General features: G+C 51.2%; 2 protein-coding genes across 3 annotated transcripts in view; one reads left to right on the forward strand and one right to left on the reverse strand.

Annotated features, from left to right (window-relative positions):
* Capzb (capping actin protein of muscle Z-line subunit beta) overlaps positions 1-2,494 on the forward strand; it is a 102,401-nt gene extending 99,907 nt beyond the window's left edge. For both annotated transcript variants that reach the window (XM_051171977.1, XM_051171978.1), the window contains one exon: positions 1,689-2,494. Coding sequence is in view for 1 of the 2 variants with exons in the window: in XM_051171978.1 (XP_051027935.1) it covers positions 1,689-1,776 (88 nt within the window). In the remaining variant the exon portion in view is untranslated. The remainder of the gene's footprint in view (positions 1-1,688) is intronic.
* A 6,635-nt stretch (positions 2,495-9,129) lies between these two features.
* Positions 9,130-18,882, reverse strand: Slc66a1 (solute carrier family 66 member 1). The gene is made up of 7 exons (XM_051171695.1): positions 18,431-18,882; positions 13,502-13,631; positions 12,707-12,794; positions 12,211-12,353; positions 12,019-12,111; positions 11,186-11,371; positions 9,130-9,805 (listed from the first exon to the last, which is right to left on the reverse strand). The coding sequence occupies exons 1-7, from the start codon at positions 18,592-18,594 to the stop codon at positions 9,728-9,730; spliced, it is 882 nt and encodes a 293-aa protein (XP_051027652.1). The 5' UTR covers positions 18,595-18,882; the 3' UTR covers positions 9,130-9,727.
* Between the last annotated feature and the right edge of the window lie 1,642 nt (positions 18,883-20,524).

A 20,524-nucleotide genomic window follows, 5' to 3' on the forward strand; every position in this document is an offset into this window, starting at 1 on the left:
TGCAGCTGTCGCCCAGCGGGCCCTGCTGATGGAAAGGAAAACAATCTTGCTTGTTGACAATGGCCAAGAACCATGACTTGGCTTGTGACAAATACAGATGTGCAAGTGCAGTCAGCATCTCAGAGGAGGAAGGATTTAAAACAGGGCTCTGGGAACCCACGGGATCCAGGGCTGGACACCAAAGGTCCCAGTCCAGACAGACCTGTGGGATTTACAGTGAGGCTCCAAGTTGAGGACCCCCCCCCCAAGGCCACCAGGGTCTCTCTGGCTCATATGCTGATTTCAGGTCCAAGGCAGCAGTCAGTTCCAGCCTCAGTGGCATCTCCATGTCCCAACTAAAGAAAGCCCTTTTAAGGGACACTGCTCACTCAGGAGGCAGAAGTAGGTGGCTCTCTGAGTTCAAGGCCAGCCTGATGTTCAAAGTGAGTCCAAGACAGCCAGGGCTGCTCCAAGAGAGACTCTGTCTTAAAAAAACAAAAACAAGAAACAAACAAAAAAGGGGCACCACTGATGCCATCCCCAGTGAACTAGAGATGTCTTGAGGAGAGCCCAGCCCATCGGCCACCCCAACCCCAGCTCTGCCTGCCCCTCATGCCGCTCCTCTTGCTAGCATTGGCCTCTGGTGAGAGCTTGGGATCCTGAACCCCCAAGAGGAGGCAAGTGTGCCCTTGTGTGGCATCAGCTCACACACAGCTCTTCTGTTCAGGGCCTGTCCTCAGTCTCCAACTCCTCTCGGGGGTGTTCGTGGGTCACCCCTCAGTCCCACTCAGTCTCACTTCCTTTCCCTTTTCACCACTTGGTACAGACTGTCCAATAGTGCTTCTCACAGTGTGAACCCGAGCCACTTGCCGAGCATGCCACCCTGCCTCTTCCACCGCTTCTAAGCTTCTCAGCATTTGCTGCGAATAGTTTAGTGTGCTCTTAATTACCTGATGTGCTGGGGAAAGAACTGCCATGGGGAACCTTTCTTCAACTCTGTTTCGCTGCCTGATCTGGAGATTAGGCCTAATGAAGCGCCACCCTGAGATGGCTTCTGAGAATTGAGATAGAAATATGCAAAGCCCTTTGCAAATCTTAACTCCCTCCAAGCCTTAGACACTCCAGCTTCGGTGAAGAGTGCTTCCCTGCCAACCCAGGATGTAACACAGGGGCCCAGGGCACTCATCCTCCACAGGAGCTTCTTTTAGAATGCAGACTTGCAGGGCTTTGCTGGGCTGGGTTTGCAGCCAGCAGCACTGACATGCAACAGAGGCTCCATTGCATCCCAGCAGCTCAGCCATGCAGACGCTGGGTCCTAAGCACTTGGTGGGGGTGGGAATTGCTTCCAGATAAGGAGCCAGCCTCTGCTGCCGGTAGAGGAGGAGCGGGTGCTTCATTAGAAGGTCCTCACTGCCCAGAGCCTTCACCTCTCAGCCAGAGGCCTTGGCAGTAGGTCCGAGCTAGAAGGTCCAGGCTGCATGGTTTCTGAAAGCTCTGAACAGGTTGAGACCTGCACCCCAATCTGTAGATCTAATGGCCAGGTCACCCACAGCCTGGGCAGAGATGACCTCTGCCCATAATGGCCAGCAAGGTACTGAGGTGCAGGCCCTGGATGTCTTCCCACTCTCGGGTACACTGTGTAGCCTGGCACCCCAGTGTCCACCTTGCTGTGTCTGTTCTGCCTACTGATGTCCTCTCCTCCTCTGCAGGTCTGTGCAGACGTTTGCGGACAAATCAAAGCAAGAAGCGCTTAAGAACGACCTGGTGGAGGCCTTGAAGAGAAAGCAGCAGTGTTAAAACCTCTGCTTCCCGCTAACCGGACACGCCATGCACTCGTTAGATTCCTTTCTTTAGAAACTCGTTTTCTGCTCCTTTTCCCTCTTCCTTTCTCTCCCCGACAGGTCACATAACAGTTTGCATCGACCACGCAGCGCCATCTCTTCCCAAGAATAAAGCCCAGTAACTACCCTCCTCTGGCTCCAAGACCATAGAGACCGTGTGGTTCTGTCCGCCTGGGCCCCGTCTTCCTCCCTTCTCCCGTTTCTAGGCATAAATACACTGTCTGCCACCGCTCCCTCCCATCTTTTTGTTACATTGGTGTAAAAAATGTAAAACAAAAAATTTTATGAACTAACTGGTGTGTGAAAGATAGAAGAAAAACTGGAAACCTGATTCCGTGTGTGTTTGGGAGTTGCTTGGAGTTGGGGGCCGGGAGGACAGGGGACAGCTATGGAGGAAGAGGAGATGTCCTCAGCACTGTCCTGCGCAGGTGTGCCCCTGTCCCAGGGAGACCGTGGTGGGGGTGGGGGCTGGCGACCGGCTGCTCTTCTGGCCAGGTGCTTTTCTGTCAATTTTTATGGAATGCAAAAGGAGTTTTTGTTTTATTTTGGTTTTTTTGTAAAGCTTAAACAAACAAAAAAAATCTACATCTTCTACTTGAGCCTCCATACTTAAAAAAAAAAAAAAGAAAAAAAAGAAAGAAAAAAATCAATAAAAAGAAACTGGGACACAATCACTGCTGGCCTTGTGTTCTTTCTTACCTGCTTGCCTCACTCTCCAGACACAGGTGGCCTTCCCTGGAGACGGGGAGCTCTTCTCATCCCACGGCCACACGCAGCACATCTCCCTGCTGTCCAGACCCTTGGGAAGCAGCGTGCGCAGGATCCTATATACTCAAGACCCCAAGCTCTGCAGAGCTTAGCTGTCCCCTCCACTGCTCTCTGAGCAGGGCCCAGGGCCTGCCTACCCTTCCTGGCTAGCTAGTCACCTTCCCCGGGTGTCGTGGCTGCCACCTCATCTTGTGTGATGTCGCTGACTCATTAGTCCTAGTTTCTCTCATTTGGTCCTATGTGGAATGCAGAGTCCCATGGGAGAGAGAAGAAAGAGCAGGCCAGGTGTCAGGATGCACACCTGTAACAGCAACACTGAAGCTGAGACAGGAGGACTGAGTTCAAGGCTGGTCTGGCCTGGACTACACAGCTGTATGTTGATTGAGTTCAAGGCTGGCTTGGCCTGGCCCAGCCTGGACTACACAGCTGTATGTTGTCTCAACTACAAGAGAAAAACTGTTGTCACACATAATTACAGCACTTGGGAGTAGTAACAGGAGGGTTGGCAGAAACTCAAGGCCAGCCTGGTTTTCATAGTAACTTCCAGGCTTGTGTGGCCTACATAGTGAGACCCGTCTTGAAATAAATAACAAAGTCAGAGACAGGGTCAGTAGATGCTATCTAGTGGGTAAGGGTGTCTGCTGCCAAGCCTGACTGCCCTGGAACCCACACAGTAACGGAAAGAACTGACTGGCCCTCGCACACACAGTTTTAGCACCACGTAGAGGTGGGACAGGACATAGTAAGGGCTAATTAACTAGTTTTTTGGGGGGTTTTGACTAAGAAAGCAACCTGAAAAGACCAGAACAATATAAAGATGGGCCTTTCTTTGCCCAAGGGCCTTTCTGTGGGCTGTGACAGGGACAGCCAGATGGATGTTCCCTCTATGCAGCAGGGATACCACAGCCTACCCAGGGATTCTTAGCTAAGGGGCAGCATGCGACAAATCAAAGCATGCTCTCTGCACTACAAGGATGCTCTCCTGCTTCCTTGCATGCATCGGTTGTAGAGCCTTGATGGCTGGCGGGGCCCCTGATGTTCCTAAGATGAAAAGGGAGGCCTGGAGGTGTATGGGAAGAGTGACTCCCGGCACTGAGGAGACAGAAGCACACGGTCAGCCCGGCATGGTGGCGCATGTCTATTAGCACTCAGGAGGCAGAGGCAGGTGGGTCGCTGTGAGTTCGAGGCCAGCCTGGTCTACAAAATGAGTCCAGGACAGCCAGGGCCACACAAAGAAACCCTGTCTCAAAAAACAAAACAAAGAGTTCAAGGCATCAGGGTTGGAAAGATGGTTCAGCGGTTAAAAGCACTGGCTGCTCTTCTAAAGGACCCAGGCTTAACTTACAGCCCCCACACGGTGCCTCAGAGCTAACTCCAGCTCCAGAGCATCCAATACCATTTTCAGACCTCTTGGGCACTATGTATCATTGGAGTTGCCAGACATACAGGTAGGCAAAAAACAGTGTTAACGCACTTATTTAAAAGTTTAAGGTCAATGGGTGGTAGCTGCCACCCATTTAATCCCAGCATTTGGGAGGCAAAAGCAGGCCAGTCTCTTGAGTTCCAGTCCAGCCTGGTCTATAAAGTGAGTTCCAGGACAGCCAGGGCTACACAGAGAAACCCTGACTCAAAAAATAAATAAATAAAACTCAAGGTCATCTTCTCCTTTAGCTAGCTCACTAGGAGATCCTGTCTCAAAATACCCCTAAGAGCGTGGAGTGCTAGGGTACATACCTTTAATCCCAGCACCAGGGAGGAAGCAAGCAGAATTGTAAATTCACCACAAGGCCAACCTGGCCCAAATTTCAGCCAGCCAGAGCTACATAGTGAAACCCTAGCTTAAAAAAAAAAAGGCCTCCTCTTGCCCCAGATGGTGCATAGCAGCCAGGGTAAGGGCTGAATAGCTATTTGGGTTCATGAGCTGGGTTTTGTCAGCTGGTAGCATGTCCCCACAGGCTCTCTAGTACTGCCTGGTGTCTATACCCAGAACAGGAAAGAGCCTGGCTAAGAAAGCCAGGGCAGAAGTCCTGGGCCAGGAAGCTGTCTTGGTCTAAGCTCCACCTGCACCTGTCTCTTCAGCTCTTGCACGTAACGGCCTCAACTTCTGCAGCCCTAGACTTACTGACTCAAGACTTCCTTATTCAATACCTCAGTGACCAAAGACTTCAAGGCAGGCCCTATGTTGATCTCCACACACACACAACCTCACCACTGATGGAGTGTAGTAGGCTCAGGGGTTTGGTGGCCATGACAATCTTTTTTTTTTTTCCATACGGCTTCCCCCCCGCCCCACACACACACACATACCCTTGGTGCCACACATGCGTGGTAGTGACTCCTTCAGGCACATGGGGAGAGCCAGTAACGGTCTGGTGATGTGCAGACTGTGTAAGAATTCACCAAGACAAAAGGGCAAGAGAGTTTATTACACACAGTGGTACGATGGCAACAGGCAAAACAGCAGACTACAGTGGGAGACACACTACAGGCTCCTAGCAATGGCAGGCTTCTATGCATGCTGGGGTTTATGCCACTATACAGTTGTTTTTAGGTCTTTTGTTTTCCAAGACAGAGTCTCCCTGTGCAGCCATGGTTGGTTTGGGACTCCCTCTGTAGACCAGGCTGGCCTTCAACTCATAAGAGATCCTTCTGTCTCTGCCCCTGCCTCCCGAGTGCTGAAATTAAGGGTCTGTGCCATTACACCAAATAGGTGTTTAGGTCTCAATGGGTGGGACACCTGTGTAGGGCTACTTGTGGGCTAGAAAGACATACCATTCTACTGGGGGCAAGCTTCACAGCATGGGTGGTGTCTCTTTGGGTCCTAGGGCTGTTTGTGCAGTGTAACACAAGTCACCAGAGGTCAAACGCATCACTGTCTGAGCCTGTTCCTTAAAGGGAAGAAGTCTCTCTAAAGATATGCCAGGTGTGGTGGTGCAAGCTGGGAAGGAGTCCAGCACTTGGGAGGTGGAGGCAGGAGGATCATCCGTGGCTAACTACAGAGCTCAGGGTCAGCCTGAGGTGCATAGATAGTTCCCCAGAACAAACTAGTTGGTGCTACTTTTTCTAGCTCTATAGTTAGGTTTTAATTTGTGTCTCCAAATTCTACTCAAACACATTTAAAAAAAAACTTTGTAGCCAAAGCTTTTTATTTTGGGGGGGGGGGGAAGGATTCCGAGACAGGGTTTCTCTGTGTAGCCTTGGCTGTCCTGGACTCACTTTGTAAACCAGGCTGGCTGCGAACTCAGTGATTTGCCTGTCTCTGCCTCCCAAGTGGTGGGATTTTAGGCATGCACCACCACGCCCAGGTCCAAGCTATTTTTCAATGTGTTCTTCCTGCCTCAGTCTCCCCAGTGCTGAGACCAAAGGTCTATGCCACCAAGCTTGGTTTTCTTTTCTTTTAAATTTTATTTATTATTTATTGGGGGTGGAGGGACCAGAGTGTGTCAGATCACCAGGAGCTGGAGTTACAGGAAGTTGTGAGCTGCCTAATGTGGGTGCTGGGAATAGAACTCTGGTTCTCTGCAAGAACAGGATGTGGTCTTAACCACTGAGCCATGTCTCCAGCCCTGACCAAGCTTGATTTTCAATAATTATTTTTAAAACCATAAAATTCAAAATATAATCATACACAAATTCACAAAACTCTGAACTCTATTTACACTGCTATGTTTTGGTGCCTTATTTGAACTTGCTATTTCTAGGTTTTTCTTGTCTTTTTAAAACAGGGGTTCACATAGCCTAGGCTAGTCTCATAATATAGTGAAGGATGGCTTTGAACTCCTGATCTTCCTGCCTCTCCTGAGTGCTGGGATTCCAGGTGTGCATCACCACACCATTTTGTCATGCTGGGGAATTGACCCCGAGACCTCATTCCCACTAGGCAAGTCTTATCCCGCTGAGCTGCACTCCAAAGCCTACAATTACTACTTGGTGTCCTTTATAACGTCTCTGTAAGATAACTCCCCTCTTCTGTGAAACTGTGCAGTTTGGAACATGGGCTGGACAAATGTGCTATGGGGTGAGTCATGCCTACCCCATGTATCCCTCTGAGCTGTCCAGCAAGTGAGGTCTGTCTTCAGCAGCTCACTGCGCAACTCCTCCTACACAGCTGGTCTTTGCATTACTCCGGACGGCACATGCACAGGAATGTTCCAAGATGTAATTATGCCCTCACTAACACCTCGTTCAAATGTTAATACTGCACAGTGACCTGACAGCTTCCCAAATCAGTTCCTCAAGCTCTAATCCACACACTACCAGTAAAGTGGATCTGCTGGCATAATGCTCTTCCAGACTGTGTACCTACCGTTCAGAGGCTGACTTCTCTACCCGACTCTCTGGTTTCCATCTGGGCACTGCATTGTGATGTTTACTCTAAGTATCTCCTGTCTCAAGTTTGTGTAAACATGTCACTATTTGTTCTCAGTATTGCCAATAAAGCCAACTAGCCAGAGCTGAGAGAGAGAGAGAGTAGCAAGCGACATCCTGGTCTCAATGACAATCCTAGCCTGAGAAGGCCTGGGGTCAAGTCCAAAAGCTAGGGTTGTTAGGCCCAGCTCTTCTGCCTCCAGCTTCTACTGCCCCTCCACCATCTCTCTTGACTTAGAGAAGGCAAAACCTTGTGAATACAGTGGAGGGTCAGGCACCCGAGAGGGGCTTTCCTACATGGCAACTCCTAGAGGCCAGGCATGATGACAGAAACCTGTGTTCCCTGTACTCAAGAAGAAGAAACATGAAGACTGTGGATTCCAGGCTGATTCGAGCTCCAGTAAAGACCTTTTCTCAAAATAAATAACAACTTACACACAGACACACACACACACACACACACACGCACGCACGCACGCCGGCCTCACTACAGGAAGGGCCTTTGCAGGTATATATGGTCCTGCTTCCTTTCCCTCCTCCCTACGAGTGACTCGAGGAAGACATATTTCTATTTTTTGTGGCTGAGCCGGGACTGGAGGTGAAATGCTTTCACACTCAAGGCTGAGGGAAGATCTGAGGGGCTGTTGGACCTTGAGCCCACACCACAGTGAACACTCTACCACTCCTAGACCTGCAGAAAGCAAGAGGTGTGGGCAAGGGAAAAGCTAGAAGCCAGTAGGGGGACGGGGAGCGGCTAGCCCAAGGCACAGTGGAGCCATCATCACAGCAGGGTCCTGTTAGAGAAGCTGGCTAGTCCCAGTACAACACCACTAACCGCCCCCGCCCCCAAATTCCTTCACCCATGTGCCAGATGCCAGGCCATAACCACACAAAAAAAGTGCATCTTCTGTACTCAGCACCACTAGGCTCTGGGGGGCAATCACGCTGTTTTGGGTGCTGTGGGAGAGGGAAGCAGGCTTAGGGAGTTGGCCCAAGCCACAAGGCTCACAGTAGCGAGACAGGCTTGAGATCCAGAGTCTGTAAACCATTCACTTAGTGAACATAACCAGGCCAGCAGGCTCTACAAGGCCCTATTGTGACTCCTACTTGGAGCCCAGAGCCTCCAGAAGAGAGGTGGGTGGGATCAAGGTCAGAGCAGCTGCAGCCCTGACACTTCCTGAGTAGAGGCTGCCTCCTCCATCAGACGGGCATTCCCGGGTGTGCAAAGCACATCTTCCCGATGAAGGAGTGTACCCCCTACTGGAGGGACTGAGAGCTTCTCAGGTAGGACCTTCATTCACTGTCTCCGGCCCAAGTAGCTTCAGTCAGGCCTGCACTTGGGGTCATGAGCCACACTGAGGCCCCAGATCATCAGATTTGGAAGGGTGTCATCTGGTCCTAGGAAGCTAGGCCTAGAGCCAGGACCCAGGATGGGACGGAGCCAGACACTGAGCTGCAAAAAGCACCTGAAGTCCGCAGCGGGCTAGGAACACTGCATGCCTTGCCTGGGTCTACGCCAGGGCCCTCTCTTTGTAGCTGTGGGCATAAAAGCTAAACACTCAGAGGTGGGGCTGGAGAGATGGCTCAGAGGTTAAGAGCCCTGTCTGCTCTTCCTAAAGGTCCTGAGTTCAATTCCCAGCAACCACATGGTGGCTCACAACCATCTATACTGAGATCTGGTGCCCTCTTGTGGTGTGCAAGCTCACATGCAGGCAGAACACTCTATAAATAATAAATAAATAAATCTTTAAAAAATAAAAATAAAATAAACACTCAGAGGTGGCTTCCCTCTGTCTGTCTGTCTGTCAGGTGACCCCTGACCCTGCGTCTGGTTTTCTGGACCTACAGTAATGTATGTGAATAAGCTGAGGCTAGCAGGAAAGTCTGCTGGTCCTCTACTCCGCAAAGGTAGTGTACCCCAGTGAACCGGGACTAATCTTGGACCCTTCCTCTCTGCCCTTGTCACCCGTGCCCCATCTCTACTCTCCTTATCCTCCACCCATGTTTCTGGTCACCACCTTCCTCAAGAAGGCACCCTGTCTCCCTTTTCCCTACCTCAAAGGTAACCTTTACCGGGTTCGACTCTTCAAGGCACCTGACTACGTGCCTCGCTTTGGGCTAACCCTGGCGAAGATGCAAAGAACAGTAGCATAGCTATGCGAGGGTATTCCAAGCAAACCCCGCCTTTAGTTACCTGCCTCTTCCTGAGCCCCAGGAACAGGGAGCCCACTGATGTGTCCCCTTTGCTGCCATGTCCCACCACCAAGGTAGGGTCTGTTTACACGAGGGCCGAAGAGATACAAGTTAAAAAACCAAAAGCCCAGGGAAGCTGGACACGGTCCCCTCATGGGTCCCTTCCCAGACCCCAGGCACCATGGGAAGGAGCAGCACAAACAGGCCCAGCTGGAAGGTACCATTTACTAGGTTGTGTCCAGTCAGAGGGACAATCTTGGGTCCCCTGGCTATGATGTAGCCTGGAGAACACAGGCAGAGTGAGGTAGATAGGTGGAAAGTGGTCACGGCATTTTCTGGGGTCTCAGCTATGGGTCCCCTACAGGCTCCTCAGGCAGCCGTCTTATACCTGAGAGGTATGTCCCCGGCACAGCACGAGCCGACTCCAGACCCCGTCTGAAGGCCAGGCACAGAGGAGAGGCAGCCAGGCCCAGAGTTCCAGGCCGCCTCCTAGGCCCAGGCCAGGGGCAGCAGTAGCACTGTCCACACCCCGTCCTTCCTGAGGTGGCTGCTGAGGTTCCTGTCATCCAGGGCACTGGTCAGCTTGGAAGGAGGGGCTCTCGCTCTGAGGCGGCAGCAGTGGCGGGGCTCCTGTACACCAGGAACTGGATGGAGATCTGAGGGCAGTGTTAAGGCCACGCCAGGCACACAGGGCTGGAGCTGCTCCTGCCACTGTTCCCTGTTCTGCAGGTGACAGGAGCCAGCCAGGACCTCCTAGCCTCGCTCTTGCTCTCCTACCACCCTAAGTGACATTCATGATGGCCCAGCTCTGCCACCAGGAACCCTGGAATAGGACGGTTTCCCCTCAATAACACTAAGAGGATTGGCCACTTTGTCCCTCTACACTTTAAGACTGTCTCTCACTACATCCCGCAGCAACTTAGCAAATGGTGAAACCAGGGCCATGTTTACTTTCTGCCAAGTGGGAGCCACGTGATACCCAGTTGAGCCCATTGGCAAACACTGACAAGAGCGCTCCCTGAGTGCTGGGTCATGTGGGGAGGGGAGGGTGTTCAGAAGCCGATGCCAGCAGCTGTCAGATGGATAGGTGGATGGGTGGGTGAGTGGGTGGACAGATGGATGGACAGATGGACGGACGGACAGGTGGGTGGATGGATATATGGATGGATGGGTGGATGGATGGACAGACGGGTGGGTAGATGGATGGGTGGGTAGAGAGACAGATGGATGGGTGGACGGACAGACGGACGGGTGAGTAGATGGATGAGGTTGGAGGGGTAAGTGGAGGATGGGTGAAACTTTGGATTGTAGCTGAAGGATGGATAGATGAATGAACGAATGGATAGGTGGATGGGTGTGGAGATAAAAGGGGTGGACCGGTAGGTGTAGAGGATACAAACATGGTTTTGTTTTGACCCCAAGTGTCGGATGTGAGACAGACTTGTGTAAGGGTGTGCGGTGTTTTTCTGCTGGGAACAGACCTGTGAGAGAACAGGTGATGTTTGTCCACTAGAAGAGGAACTGCCTCTTGGGGGGCGTGGTCTTTGCCAGCTGATAAACATCCTGCTATGGACTCTGAGAGGAGATACACACACACACACACACACACACACACACACACACACACACACACACACACACGTATGTGTGTGTAATATATATATTATATATGCCCAAAACAAGAGGCGGGGTGTTTGGTCTTAGCTCCCCTTAGAGACGCTCCTAAAAAGAACTGGTCCAGTGAAGATTTCAAAGTTCTGACTGCTGCTCCAGGTTCCGGGGGCTACGGTTGCTGTCACCTTTGCTGTTTAACAGGTCTGCTGAAATCCTAATGACTACGCCAGTGGAATCACTCCCAGGAACTGAGTCTAAAAAGGTCTACTTCTCCTGTTCCCATTAACCTCTTTCCTCTCCTATCTAGGGTAGGTGGGTTGGAAGGGAGGCGTAAGCATTAAAGAACCCCAAGTAAAGTAGGCTTGAAGCAGAGGCCGCCTTGCCCACACAACTTTGCCAACATCACATACTTTGAAGGATACAATGGTGTCGAGCAGCAGCACCCCCAGACTGCCCACGAGCCAGGGCAGGTGGTGCAGGAGGTAGCTGCCCTCGCTCTGGCCCGCCTCAGGGTTTTTGAGCAGCACGCTCATCCCGTACAGTGTGTTCCCCAGCATCACCAATGCAAACAGCGAGTAGGAGATGCCTTGGGTTGACTGCCGTAGGAACTGGGAGGTGGGGCAGGGTAGAGTTAGAGGCCTCAAAGAGAGTTCTTACCCACAATACCAGCACTTGGGAGGCTTAGAGGCAGGAGGATCATGAGTTCCACGCCAAGTTGAGGCTATACAGCCAGTTAGGAGTCAGTCTGGGCTACAGAGTGAGGCCCTGTCCCCAAAGTCAGAGAGGGCTCTTATCGCTCTGGACTGCCACCGTCCGTGTGTGTGCTCTGTGATACATACCCTTGGCCGGTTTTTCATTATGTGCCCAATGCCCAGCATGGGCTTGGCACCCAAAACAGCCCTATCCCAGGGCCCAACCTCAAATCACAATTTCAAGCACTTCCCTCAGAACCCGAGACATCATGGCTGCCTAGGCCTGCTGGTCCCTGGCTCTGCAGCCCTCATGGACTCCTCCTGCCCAGCAAGCCTCTGGTGGGGTGAGGGACTCATTTCCTGTCCACTCTGGTTTCTCAGCTTAGCAGCTCCCTCATGCTTGACCCCCATGAAAGGTGTCACGGGGCCATTTTCCCAGCTGGATGACTTTGTTCATTTCAGTAACTGCTGTGGTCTGCTGAACAAAAAAAACCCTGTACCATGCCACTGCTTAGCCTGCCCACGCTCCTTCCATGTGACCCTCACCCCTACTGAAAGCTCACATTGGTACGGATCTGAGGCAGTCTTGAGAGCAGGTACAGCACACTGGAGACGGAGCCGATGACGAAACCGATGACTTCCTTCTTTGTGAAGGGCTAGGGGTAGGGTAGAAGGGGGCATTTAATATCTGGTGGGAGTTTTAGGGAGCAGGTGAGCCGGTCTACCCACTCTACCAACCCAGGCCCATCTCCTACCTTATTGCCTGGCTCCACAGACAGGAGCATCCGCCCCCGGAAGCCTTCCCTGGGGACAGCCACGGGATCAGTGCTGCTCAACAGTGGTGTGATACACACCGTCCCCAAGATGAACAAGAGCACAGAATTGATCGGGGCAGACACTGGATTGAGGCAGGAGAGAAGCCAAGATTAGGTATCCAGGTGACAGCAGGCAACCCGGGATGAGAGTCCCCAGCCTTGCTTCCCAGTAGCTGCGTGACCTTGGACAAGTGACCTAGCCTCTCTGAGCTTCAGTCTTTCATCTGTAGAACGGGCATACCACAGTACCCTTCCCCTAGGGATGTAAAGGAAAGACAGTCAGGGCAGAGAGGGCAGCACTCTGTCATGGAGGAGAGCAAGTGGGGTGTCTCCCTGCAGCTTGATGTATACGTGACTCCAGCTCAGCCTGATACCACCCGGGTCTCGGGCTTCCTGAGGGCAGCAGAGCCCGACCCAGCATGACCTCTGGACTCACATGGAGAAGGCCGCTTCTTGAACTTGTAATAGAAGTACAGTGCCAGCATCATCAGGTCAGCCAAGACGTAATACACAGCCGTGTAGGTCTGAGAGAGAAGCAGGCCCGGGCACTGGCTGCAGTCCCATGTCGTGATGTGACCACCACCCCCCCACGCCCCACAAGCCTCCACTGTACCCCAACTGGTAACCGGTTCCTGTCTCTTCACCTCTTTGATTCTGTTTCTTCAGCCGAACAGAAGGCTCCCTGTTCCTACCTAAGCAAATGGGAGATCAGATGGACAGAGTCCAGCAAGAATTCAGCCTGCTGCCGAGAGTGGTGGCGCACACCTTTAATCCCAGCACTCAGGAGGCAGAGGCAGGCGATCTCTGTGAGTTCAAGGCCAGCCTGATCTACATAGTGCGTCCAGGACAGCCAGGGCTCTGTATAACAGAGAAACCCTGTCTCGAAAAACCAAAAAAAAAAAAAAAAAAAAAAAAAAATTCAGCCTGGACCATCAACAAAGTATTTGTGGCTGATACCATTGAGATTAGGTGGCCACAGCCTTCCTGACTGACCCCCAGCTCTGCTGGCCAGGGGATAATGTCTGTGCTTCCAAGAAAAAACCCAACTTAGCTGGGCCCACCACCCCTCAGAACCACAGACCCCTGTGGTGTGATATACTTAGATGGCAAATGGGGAAACTGAGCTCTGACTCACCCATTGTTATATAGCATGGTAGCCACTGAGTGCTGGCTGACAGATCTGAAGGCCCAGCCTCTCGTCCCCGCCCCACTGTGCCTGGGCCCCACCTACCTGCAGGGGTAGCTGGTCTGCAAGAAAGGAGCCAATGAGGTTGCAGGAATCTCCACCAATCCAGCCCAGGAGGAACCAGAGGGATAGAGCCTGGTCCATGTTGCCTGTCTTGCAGGCCTTGATGTATTGGCTGTGGAAGAGGAGAGGACATATGCTCAAAGCCTGAGGCCTAAGAAGCCACCTTAGAAGGCCAAAACAAAGGCCCAAACTAGAGCAGAGATGGACAGGAGACGGCTCAGGTATTCACTCACCCGCAGGTTGGAACCCAGAATTTCACAGACAATAAATACCCTTAAAGTGTTTCTTTGATCTGTGGAGGAATTTGACCAGACAGATCCCTACTAGACCAGGAGCACAGCAGCTGTGTATCTTTCCAGAAAGATCCATAGCCTTACTTCGCTGCTCCCCCAGTGCACCCTCGGGTCTGTCTCCAGAAGGGACGAAGGGTGTTAGAGATTCCTTAAGCATGTCCCCAGGCCCTGAGAAGCACCTTGGCTTCTTTTTTAAAAATCTGCTTGGTGCGAGTTGAAAGCAGGGGTGGGGCAGCTGAGGTGGGTGTGGGCTCAGCCGGGCCCTATTTTCAGAAGCCACTGATGGTAAGACATACAGACCTGCAGCCTGGTCACTCTCAGGGCGTTGCAGAGAAGAGTGACCAGACTCCTGTTGCTCTGTTTCACGGGCTTGTAGTCCCCAGACTGTTTCCCCTAAGGCCCTTCACGCTGTGGCTGGGTAGGGTAAGGAGCCAAATGTAGTTAGTGTGAGCCACTGCTGCTAAGAGCCTGGGGTCTCAGGCATAGACCTAACCCCCGTGTGAGTCCCAACATAAGGATGGCCAGATCTGTTAGGACAGTGTACATTGGGGACAGAGATGGCTGTGTCACTGCTCAGATTTACCCTGGACACAGCCTCCAGCCTTGAGACTCTGTTGCTATTCGTCATTGTTTGTGACAAGGCCTCAGATAAGTTTTTTTTAAGACAGGGTTTCTCTGTGTAGCCTTGGTTTGCCTAGACTCTCTTTCTAAACCAGGCTGGCCTTGACCTCACAGAGATCCGCCTGCCTCTGCCTCCATGAGTTGTAGGGATTACAGGATTGCATGCAACACAATGCCGGGCTAAACCCCTCACCTTTTTAAATAATAACTTATTATTAGGGGCACCTACGTGGCACAGAGTGTGGCGGTCAGATGACAACTCTGTGGAGTCAGCTCTTGCTTTCCACCTTCATGTGTTTTCCAGAGACCCCACTCCTACTGTTGGGTTGGCATGGCACCTGTCAGTCAGCCTACTGTCGGGTTGGCATGGCACCTATCAGTTAGCCCGCCCTTACCTTTTTATTCTAGCCACCCGTACACATGCAGATAAAGAGACGATAAGAAAGGGCTGGCAGTAGCACAGCTGATAGAGCGCCTGCCAGGCATGCACGGGGCTCAGGGGGTTCAATTTCCAATACCCACATGGCTCACAACTGTCTGTAACTCTTGTCCCAGGATTTCTGACACCCTCATACAGACATACATGCAGGCAACACACCACTGCACATAAAATTAAATTAAATTAAAAAATAAAAAGCCGTCCTCTGACCTCAGTCCACACCCTCTAGAGCACATACACATACACATCATTAAAAAAAAAATTGGGTGGGGGTGGGGCTGGAGAGATGGCTCAGAGGTTAAGAGCACGGGCTGTTCTTCCAAGGGTCCTGAGTTCAATTCCCAGCAACCACATGATGCCTCACAACCATCTATAATGAGATCTGGTGCCCTCTTCTGGTGCACATGCAGGCAGAGCATTGTATACATAATAAATAAATAAATATTTGTTAAAAAATTTTTAAGGAAAAATGTAGAGGGGCTAGAGAGCTGGCTCAGTGGTTAGCAGCACTGGCTGACCTTGCGGAAGACCTGGGATCGTTTTCACAGTGGCTCACAACTGCCTATAGCTCCAGTTCCAAGAGTTCTGATGCCCTCTTTCAGGCCCCAAGGGCAGATTGCACACATGTGATCCAGAGACACACATGCCTGCTAAACACCCATACATATAAAATAACAAAATTAAGTTTTAAAAACTAAGTTTAAAAAAGAAAGAAACTGCCAGGCAGTGGTAGCTGCACGCCTTTAATCCCAGCACTCTGGAGGCAGAGGCAGGCGGAGCTCTGTGAGTTCGAGGCCAGCCTGGTCTACAGAGGGAGTTCCAGGCTGCTAGAGCTAGATAGTGTGACCTTGTCTCAAAATAAATAAATTAACTAATAAGTAAGTAACTTTATAAAAGAAACTCAGAGACTAGAGAGACATGTGTACAGTAAAACACGCTTGCTGTTCTTGCAGAAAACCCAGGTTCAGTCCCCAGCACCCACATGGAGGCTCACTAGTGTCTGTAAACTACAGTCCCAAAGATCCAGGTCCCTCTATGGGCACCAGGCACACATGCGGTGGTCCACTTACATACATACAAGCAAAATAACCAAACACCTAAAATAAATATGTTTTTAAAAATGAAAAAGAACCAGGCGTGGTGGTACATGCCTTTAATCCCAGCACTTGGGAGGCAGAGGCAGGCAGATCACTGAGTTGGAGGGCAGCCTGGTCTACAAGTGAGTCCAGGGAAGCCAGGGCTACACAGAGAAACCCTGTTTCGGAAAAAAAAGAAAAAGAAAAAGACAAGACAGTCAGGTGTGGTAGCTACATGTGTGATCCCAGCAATTGAGAGGTGGAGGCTGGATGAGCCGGAGTTCAGGGTTGCAGGGTCTCCCTAGTTAGCCCAGGCCAACCCTCAACTCTTTTTTCTGTGTTCTGTGTAGCCCTGGCTTTCCTGGACTCACTTGTAGACCAGGCTGCCCTCCAACTCAGTGATCTGCCTGCCTCTGCCTCCCAAGTGCTGGGATTAAAGGTGTGCGACACCATGCCCAGCTAACCTTAACTTCTTGACCCTCCTGCCTCAGCCTCCTAGGAACTGTAAAAAGCTGGGGCAGGGAGGGGTGTGTGTGCTGGAGCTGAGGTCAGAGGTCATCCTTTGGTATCAATCTTCATCTTCCACCTTGTTTGAGGAAGGGTCTCTTGGTCACAGCTGCATATGCCAGGCCAGCTGGTCCACAACCTACAAGGATTTTACCGTTTCTGCCTCCCACCTCATCAGCAGCACTGGGATTTCAGACATTCATTACTGTGTCCATCTTCATGTGGGTTCTGGGGATTCGAACTAAGAGCCTCATGTTTGTGCATGAGTGATCTCTCCCAACCAACAAGCAAAAAAAAAAAAAGAAGATTCATTTTTAGTTCCAAGTATGTGTAAACATGTCACCATTTGTTCTCTGTGTTATCAATAAAAAACAAACTAGCCAATGCTGAGCAATAACAGAGAATAGGGTGGGACATCCTTATCAAGTGAGGGGAGGAGAAAGAGAGGAAGGAAAGGTGGAGCCTCAAGGAAAAGATGGGGAAACATTAGGAGAAATTAACTGAGCCTAGGAGGTGATTTAAACGCAAGTATAAAGTGGGAAATCAGAACAGGAGGAAACTATACTAGCATGACGGTTTAGGATGGAGTGATTATTGCACAGCACTGTGCGCTAGGCTAATTAAATAGATCCTGGTCTTTCTGCGTGGTTATTTGGGTATAAAGCTGGTTAAGGAGTAACCGTTGATTTCACTAAAATAATAATTAAATATTAAATATAAGTCCAGCAGTTGTTTTGCCTGTATGGATATATGTGCACCATGCGTGTTCCTAGTGGGAAGGCCAGATGAAGATGTCAGATCTCCTGAAGCTAGCTAGAGTTACAGGCAGTAACCACGTGGGTGCTGGGAGCCAAACCTAGGTCTTCTGCAAAAGCAGTGAATGCTCTTACCCACTGAGCCATTTCCCCCACACAAGAGCAATTGTTTTATTTGTTTAGTTTTGTTTTTGGTAGTCCTGGATGCCCTGGAACTCGATTTGTAGACCAAAGTGGCCTCCAACTCAGAGATCCGCTTGCTTCCTTCTCCCAAGTGCTGGGATTAAAGGCATGCATCAAAACGCCCAGCTCAAGAAAAAAGTTTTAAAATAGCGACAACAGCTTTAGATGACAGAGCCCTTGGTGAACTCCTGATTTCACTTCTGCCCGCCTCACCCTCCCACAATGCCCAGCCAGGCTTGACAGTAGCTGTCTCTTCTCTCATACACCTGCTGCCCCTGGCCAGCTGCTTCCTGCGTGCCAGTAGCTTACACCCCCACGTGCCTCCTGGCTACAGCCCTTCCTGCCTCTGCTCAGAGTGGCCAAGTGCTCGCTTTCATGCCTCACTTAATGGAACGATGGCACCATGTCAACTTGCCAGCGTGTGTACATATATGGGTCTGAGGCCCAGAGCAAGGCAGTGACCTACCCAAGCCACAGCCAATAGGTGGCAGAACTGAGCGTGGACACTCTGGATGCCTGTGCCTCCAGCCCAGCAAGAGCCACATTATTTTGTGCCCCGCCGCTCAAGGCTGCCACCCTCACCCTCAGCCTTTCTTCGCTTTAAGGACACAGCCAAAACCAACGCATCCCAGCCCTCCCGTGCTCCGTCCTCATCTCTTTCCAGCTGAGCAACGAGGACCACATCACCTGACCCTCATCTCATTTCTGAAACAGGGAAAGGGATGCTGCCCATTTCACTGGGCTGTTAGGATGACCAAATGAGGTCAACCCCACCGGCCTTAGACATAGGCCAGGAATACAATTGGTGTTCAGTGTACGGTAGAAATGTTATTTCTGCATCAGCATCGCTCAACATGAGGTCTAGCCTGTGCTAGACTCCGTGCAGCCTCGTTCCTTCACAGCAAGCTGGAAATCAATGACTGTGATCAGGGAGGGAGGAAGTCTATTTGGCTTGGATCGCCCGAACCCAGGGCAGTACAGGGACTGCTATCAACCCTGAGGCCCCACCTGCTCCTGCCACACAGGCACATACTCACGGGAAGGTAGATGCAGCAAAGCAGAGAATAGAGACCAAGCCCAGGCCCACGCTGGCCTCATCCCAGCCATCCTGGGCACATTCACCAAACACATCCCAGATCCACTGGATGGAGCCATTCGGGCAATTGGAAAAGTTGCTGGTGCCCAGTGTCCTCCAGGCCATGGCTGCAGTAGGAGGGTCCCAGCAGGAAAGGAGTCACAGGTGTATGAACACAGGCAAGGGTTCAGAGGCTAGCACAGGTTCATTCTACAAAAATGGAAAAAAGAGCTCTTCAGCATTGGGAGGTCTAGCCCCATTCACGATCCTGTGACTGTCAACTGGTCCTGTCCTCTGTCTACATAGGAGAACAATGACAGACCCTACTTCATACAGCTGCTGTGCCAGCCGGGCGGTGGTGGCGCACACCTTTAATCCCAGCACTTGGGAGGCAGAGGCAGACGGATCTCCGTGAGTTCAAGGCCAGCCTGGACTACAGAGCGAGTTCCACAACAGCCAGAGCTGTTACACAGAGAAACCCTGTCTCGAAAAACCGAAACCAAACAAACAAAAAACAAAACAAAAACAGCTGCTGTGCCAGTTAGATGAGTTCATAGGTAGAGTGTGTGGGTCTATATACCAACTGCATCTTTTGATACAACGTGGGAATATTTTTTGTATGTTTTCTGTTCCAGGGGTCAGATCTAGAGCCTTGCATGTGTTGGAAAAGAGTCAACAACTGTCCTGCATCCCCGTCGTTTGTTTGGTTTTTTTTGTTTGTTTGTTTGTTTGTTTTTGGGTTTTTTTTTTTTTTTTAAGATTTATTTATTCATTATTATGTATACAGTGCTCTATCTGCATGTACATCTGCAGGCCAGAAGAGGGCACCAGATCACATTATAGATGGTTGTGAGCCACCATGTGGTTGCTGGGAATTGAACTCAGGACCTCGGGAAGAGCAGGCGGCGCGCTTAACCAATGAGCCATCTCTCCAGCCCTTGTTTTTTTTTTTTTTTTTAACTTTGTATCTCAAGAGATACATATGCCTGGAGCTGGCCTTTAAACCTTCAATCCTACAGCTTCCGACATCTGAGTTGCTGGGCTTACAGGTCCGTACCACCAGGCCAGGCTTCCACTGCTTTTGCCATTACTAGACTCTGACAAGGTCTCTGAGGCCAGGTCTCACTGCAGGGAAGACTCCCCTGTGCAACTGTCATGTGGGTTTGAGAAGGAGCCTCTAGGGCTCTTTATTACCCAGGTCCCTGGATAGGATGCTGGAGCCAGTGTCCCTCCCGAAGCTTGAAAGACAGGCAGGGCACCTGCCTGCAAGGAAGCCAGCCCAAGCTGGCTGAAAGAACACAAAGAAAGGAGCCCCTGAGGCTCCTTGCCACCTATAGAGTAGGACACTGTCACTCTAGGTGCATGACAACCTAGGAGAGGGACTAAGAGCACGGACTGGATGGAGCCACGTCCTCCAGTCCTGGCGTGCACTCACATTGTCCTCCACCAGAGACTTGAATCCAACCCTACAGACATATTCTGGAGGAACCTGAGACCTCAGTAGAGAAGTCAACTGCCAGGGCCACCCAGCCAGAAAGCCAAAGAGTAAAACGCCCAAGGGAGAGGCTTCACCAGAGGCTGCCGTGGCCCAGGCTTCCCCTTTTGCCATTGTGCTAAGAGGGCGTTTCTTCACCCAGGCAGACTCACTCCAGTACCTCAGTTCCCACTTACACCAGGGAGGCCTGGACTCCTCTGGCTGGCCCCATGGCTGCTGAGCTTGCAGCGATCAGGGCAGGAAGAGGAAGCAAGTGAGCCCCCTTTTCTCAGGAAGGCCAGACTCTTGCCCTATGTGACCAGCTCCTCCAGCTAGAGATAAGGGTGCCCCAGGTTACAGGCTGGAAGGTTCTTTGCTGGCCTTAGTGGCTGGTGCAGATGACATCAGCACAGCCAAGTTGGGGAGCAGTTACCTGACACCCCAATACACACACCATCCAGGTAAGAGCTGTGCCTTAAGGAGCCCCCTTGTTCATCAGCCACACATCCTACTGGCCTCCCCCCGCCCTGTAGATCCTGAATGGGCCTCCACAAACCATCACACACACACCCATACACTGTC

The sequence above is a fragment of the Acomys russatus genome, chromosome 29 (genome assembly GCF_903995435.1).
Source record: "Acomys russatus chromosome 29, mAcoRus1.1, whole genome shotgun sequence".
Classification (NCBI taxonomy): Eukaryota; Metazoa; Chordata; class Mammalia; order Rodentia; family Muridae; genus Acomys; species Acomys russatus.